Genomic DNA, 6,137 nt, shown 5'->3' on the forward strand with positions numbered 1-6,137 from the left:
AGAACAAAAAATCAAATCATTGTGAATGAGGGGGAGTGCAGATTGGGGACCCAAGACCCATCTGTAGGCAACTGGACATCCCCTTACAGAAGGGTCGCGGGGAGGAGACAAGCCAGTCAGGGTACAGTGTAGCAAAGATGAAACATACAATTTTTCTCTAGTTCTTAAATTCTTAAATGCTTTCTTTCATCCCCCACCCCCCCACCCTACTATCATGATCCCAATTCTACCTTACAAATCTAGCTAGACCAGAGGATGTACACTGGTACAGATAGAAACTGTAAACACAGGGAATCTAGGGCCAATGATCCCTTCAGGACCAGTGGTGAAAGTGGCGATACTGGGAGGGTGGAGATAGGGTTGGGGGGAAAGGGGGAACCGATTACAAGGATCTATATATAACCTCCTCCCTGGGGGATCGACAACAGAAAAGCGGGTGAAAGGAGACATCGGAAAGTGTAAGACATGACAAAATAATAATTTATAAATTATCAAGGGTTCATGAGGGATGGGGGCGTGGGGAGGGAGTGAGGACAAAATGAGCCGATTCCAGGGGCTTACATGGAGAACAAATACTTTGAGAATGATGAGGGCAATGAATGTACAAATGTGCTTTACATAATTGATGTATGTATGGATTGTGATAAGAGTTGTATGAACCCCTAATAAAATGATTAAAAAAAGAAAAATTCTGATTAAGAGGATAAAAATGCAGAAAAGAATTTCAGGAGCCACAAAGGTTGGATAAACACTTGAAACTTGCCCTGACACATCTAAACCTTAAATCCAAAATATCTCCTGACGTCACCTTTTAGGAACAAGTGATATTTTTGCTTAACTACTAAAGTAGTTTTACTTGTTTCAAATAATTTAACTTGTTTCTTTCCGTCATGCATTGGGTCACCATAGGTTGGAGATCACTGGATGGCACCTAACAACCCAGTAAAGAATGTCTGCTTGAACACTGTACTCTCATAAGATCTATGTATATGAGAACAAAATGACAACACCAACCCAAAAATTAAGTAGATAATTATGGAGTTTATGATAACAAGAAAATAACATGGAAAATGAGGGTAAGAATGGTGGCAGAACTTTTTTTCCTTTTTAAAAAATATTAAGAAATCATTTTATTGGGGGCTCTTATAGCTCGTATAACAATCCATACATCAATCATATCAAGCACATTTGTATATATGTTGGGTGTCAGAACTTGAATAATCTAATCACGTCACTGAATTGTACATGTAGAAACTGTTGAATTGGTGTACAGTGAACCCTCGTTTATCGCGGTTAATCGGTTCTAGACCCTACCGTGATAAATGAAATTCCGCGAAGTAGGATTCCTTATTTGTAAATCAAATATTTTCATAGAGCATAGAGGACATGAAAAAACACCCTTTAGTCACCATTACACTCGTATTACCCAATTTATTAAACAAAAAAGGGAAAATACAGTAAAACATTTTGAGCCAATCAGTGGCAGTAATGACAGAGCATGCGCTGTTACGCAAAAACCGCGATAGAGTGAAGCCGCGGAAGTCGAAGTGCGAAGTGGCAAGGGTTCACTGTACTCTACATACTCAACAATAAAAATCATTAAAAGTGTGTGCGTGTGTATGTGTGTTCACACATGAAGTTTTACTCACGAGGGTATAATATATTCCCAAAGTCAAAGTCTGGAACTCTTTACTCGCAACTTAATCTCCCAATTTCTTAAATCATTTATTGAAAGATATAGAACCCTCAGAAGTATACATGCACAAGGAAATTTTAAAAGAGCAGCACAAAGATGTCAGAAAAAATAAATGAAAGAAAAATTATATGTAGCCATGCCTTTACAGGAAGTAATGTTATATTAGGCAATATTGGGTCTTGAAGTTATGATTCAGTCTCCAGCATATCCTACCTGCAGGACTCTTTAGAAAAGTGATTTAACCTGTGAGTTTCACTTTCCTCCTCTATAAAATGGAATGCAGTACAGTGGGCTACGAAGATGAGATGCATTATGATAAAAATTTTTGTTAAAATATGGTGTGCATAATGTACACAATATGAATACTTTACAAATAAACTTCATATAAATTCTTAACAATTTTTCACAAAGATTCTGTCAGAATTGCTTTGGTCTCCTCTTCAGAGACAGGCAAGCCAGAGCTCTGACATATACAAGTCAGAGATAGGGTATAGCTGAATCGAGATTCAAAAACAGGTTTATACTAAAAGCTTCATATCTTTTCTATTATACTCATAAGTATCTAAATCATAAATCAAACAATCGTATTTGGAGGTTATGAAAGCTTTGTAATGAAAATGTGCTTTAAACGGACTATATGGATGAGAGGATTCTAGATGCACAGTAACTCCAACAAAGCAACAATAGGATGAATTGGGGCAGTGTTATCAGTCGATGTACAGTACATATAGAAATTGTCGGAATTTGTGTTTCTGCATATATTTTCAACAACCAAAATAATCTCAAATATATAATTCATATGTGAACTTTAACTTATGAGTGTATAATCCGCTCAATGTCTGTAATTCTTTACTAGTAATTATTTAATTTTTTAAATCATCAACCACAAGGTGGAAAGCAAAGGGATCTGAAACTTACGCTTAAGCTAACTAAAGTTTAGAAACACATAAAAATAGCAAACAGTTTTTGTCCTAGAAATATACTGGTTTTGGAAGGGTTTAGGAAGTACAGTGAATCTATTTTACTGCTCAATTTGAAATACCAGAAGAAAATATCCTAGTGAATGATGTAAAGAAATGATATGAGACTTGGCATTAATGAAAAAGAGTATGAGTGCTAAGCTCTCAGAAATATTAGTAGTTGGCAGTTGTGAGCTATTATAGCCATCTGAGAAGCATATTTTCATGACTAAACAGCTTCCTACCCACCTCACAAAACTCCCAACCAAGTGACTCAGATGGGCTTAATGTTTATCAAACTCACAGGTACAGGTAGGCTTTAAAGCAATGAGTTATATGATTACTATTTTGCTGATAACTTGAACTTACCAAACAATAGACAAACTGGAGAAAAGGGCAGGTAACACTTTTTCATGCTATTCTAAAGAGCTAATAAATCTTATTATAATAACCCTACATCATAAAGGGCTAAGTACAGTCAATACATTTTAGTATAATATAAAAAGTCTCATTTCATAAAGCAAAATAGATGTAAATTGAGAGATGAACACAAGTTTTGATGATAGTAATAGCAGCTACTTATTACTGGGTACTAAGCACTGTTCTAGATACTTCATATTATTAACTAAATTCATTCTTTCAACACCCTGGCATACTATTATTACTTATGTTTTACATATATGGGCAGAGATGCTAAGGGGTAAACGATCTGACAAAATGGAAGAATTTAAATTTAATCTCAAAGCCTAGTCTTTTTTTTTCTTCAGTAGTTATCTTTTTACTTGTCTGTTTTAGATTGCTGCAGAGTAATTCATGGGTGTGTTGTTTGTGGGCCTGTCCCAGCAATGAGCTGACGTATAATGGAAGCTCAAAGAACGTGGGGCAAGGCTGTTGGACATTTCATCACTTGGAGGCTGCACTGACCTGGGGATTCAGGAAATCCAGGATTACTCACATTGCCCTCAAGGGGTTATAAATTCTTGCACAGCACACCCACTAAAGGTGGTGGCTGAGGCAGGCAGTTGGGAGGGGACAAGAGGCAGGAGGATTTAATGGGCCCAATGGCTACCAATGAGTGGCCTTCCAGCAACCTCTCTGTCATAGGACAAAGTAGAATTGCCCAATCAAAGCCTAGTCTTAATGCTAATACCTTTATAAAGGAATTAAGTGAACTGTTGATTCATTAAGAAACATTTTACTCCTCAATATATTCGTGAAACTTAAAAATATTGACATCCTATATTAAATTCTAAATATTCTTTTTAAAAAAACTTGGTTTCACATAAAAAAACAAAAAATAATTACTGAAAGTCAAACAAAAGGGTTAGGTCAAGACTCTTCATATGTTACCCCAAAAGCACAAATAATTAAGAAACCACTGAAAAAGTGATTTCATTAAAATCTTAAATATTGCACTTTTAAAGGACACCATTGAAGAACATGAAGAAAGCCAATAAAATGGGAGAATACTGTCAAATCATGTGTTTGTTAAAGAAATATATCTGACAAATGTACCTGGTAAAGAAATACTATGATAAACATTATATATTGAAAATATTAAAAGAACCGTTTCGGCTTAATAAAAAAGCAACCCCATTAAAAATGGGAAAATTTTAATATATATTTCTCCATAAAATATACAAATACACAGTAAGCACATAAAAAGATGCTCAGCCCAAGGTCTCAATCCAACACCACATCTCACACACTAGAGCGGCCATAATAAAACAGACACAAACTTTTAGGATGATGTATAGAAATTAGAGCGTGTACACTACAAGTAGAAATATATAACGATGCAGTCACTTGGGAAAACAGCTTGGAATTCCTTAACAGTTGAACACAACAGTTATCATATGACCCAGAAATTCCACTCCTAGAGAAATAAAAACACATCCACCTGAAAACCTTTAACTTGTAGGAGCACTATTCATAGTAACACAAAAGTATAAACAGCCCAAAAGACTTAAACAAAACGGAATACAATTACTTCAGTAATAAAATAAAATACTATTGGCAATAAAAATAAAGTGCTAATATATATTCCAAAACATGGATGAACTTCTGAAAACACTAAGTGAAAAGCCAAACACAAAAAAATCAGATTGTATGATTCCAGTTATAAGAAATGTTTAGAACAAGCAAACTCTAGAAAGTAGGGTAAAAGTTGCCAAGGTTGAGTGGAGGAAGGGGTCAAGAGGAAGTTAATGCTAATGGGAATGGGGTCTCTTTTGAAGGTGATGAAGATATTCTGAAATTAGATTATGGTGGTAACTGAGCAAGTCTGTAAATACATTGAAATTATTATGTTATATATTACAATTAGAGCCTTCTATATGTAATTATATAAATTATATTTTTAAAAATTGTCACGAAATGTCATCTTTATTGCTGTAGAATACTTTAATTTCACATAATTTGAATTTAGATTCAAAGTAAGAATTACGACACATTCATTTAAGATTAACTATCTCAATGTTACATAACTTACACATCTTGCAGAGCTTGAAGATTCATTTCCAGAAGAGGACTCCAGCTGTTCAAGATTTCTTCTTCCGTAATTTGGATATTTACGCCTACAAGTTCTCTGCCTAGATTGTGATGTCAAAACTACCGAATCAGACTGAAATATAAATAAAATCAGCATTTAAATGAGTTAAAAATTCAATAAAATGGGCATTTATCAAATACCCAAACGGTAGGCAAAAATAGAGGTCTAAAGAAATATTCCTAAACAAATATATTTTACTATTAAATAAAATCTGATACATTTTTTTAACTTTTAACATAATTAGTAGGGCATTAGAAAATTCACACCAGATAACCACTGCACCAATTATGTTCTATGTTTAACTGGCATCCCATGCATGAGCGGAAAATAACAACAAAATGTCACTTAGAAAATGTAAACTGAAAAATAAACATGTTGCATTAACCAATCTTTAAGAATATGTATTATTTGTATACACAGGCATAGAAAAATATCTAAAACTTTAAAACCTGGAAATTATTTTGGTCAATATATCATCATTTCAGATGATACAGTTCATTCTAAAAATATCATTATAGAATATAAATATTTTTAAATATTCCCCCCAAAAAAAGGCAAGATTGATTTATTTTTAAATATGGGTACGGGCATGTAATTTTCTTAAACTACCACTCAATGCAAGCACAGGTTCCTTAAGTTGATGTATAAATCAACTGTCTCCTGTATGCCACCTGTCTGATGAGTACCATTCTATAATTTCAAAGGATCACAGGATGATCCCAAAGTACTTTGCTTAATTTATCAAGATTGATTTTTATTTAAGTGAAACTCATTAATGTTTCCATTATTAGTAATGGGTAAACATAAGTAACCCAAAGCAAACCAAAGAAGCACAATACATTTCGGTAAAACACTATTTAAATGAAACCCACAACCTTCCTCTAGTTCTTAAACGCTTCCTCCCCCCAACTACCAGGACCCCAATTCTGCC

At 34.3% G+C, this 6,137-nt stretch overlaps 1 protein-coding gene across 2 annotated transcripts in view; it reads right to left on the minus strand.

Moving 5' to 3' along the window:
- The window catches only part of BRWD1 (bromodomain and WD repeat domain containing 1), a 152,913-nt gene that overhangs the window by 64,380 nt on the left and 82,396 nt on the right, over nucleotides 1–6,137 (minus strand). For both annotated transcript variants that reach the window (XM_045284556.1, XM_030888683.2), the window contains exon 21: nucleotides 5,147–5,278. In XM_045284556.1, coding sequence (XP_045140491.1) covers nucleotides 5,147–5,278 — 132 coding nt within the window. The remainder of the gene's footprint in view (nucleotides 1–5,146; nucleotides 5,279–6,137) is intronic.

Source organism: Echinops telfairi, unplaced genomic scaffold, assembly GCF_000313985.2.
Source record: "Echinops telfairi isolate 266 unplaced genomic scaffold, ASM31398v2 ScPeMD7_7469;HRSCAF=8507_0, whole genome shotgun sequence".
Taxonomy (NCBI): Eukaryota; Metazoa; Chordata; class Mammalia; order Afrosoricida; family Tenrecidae; genus Echinops; species Echinops telfairi.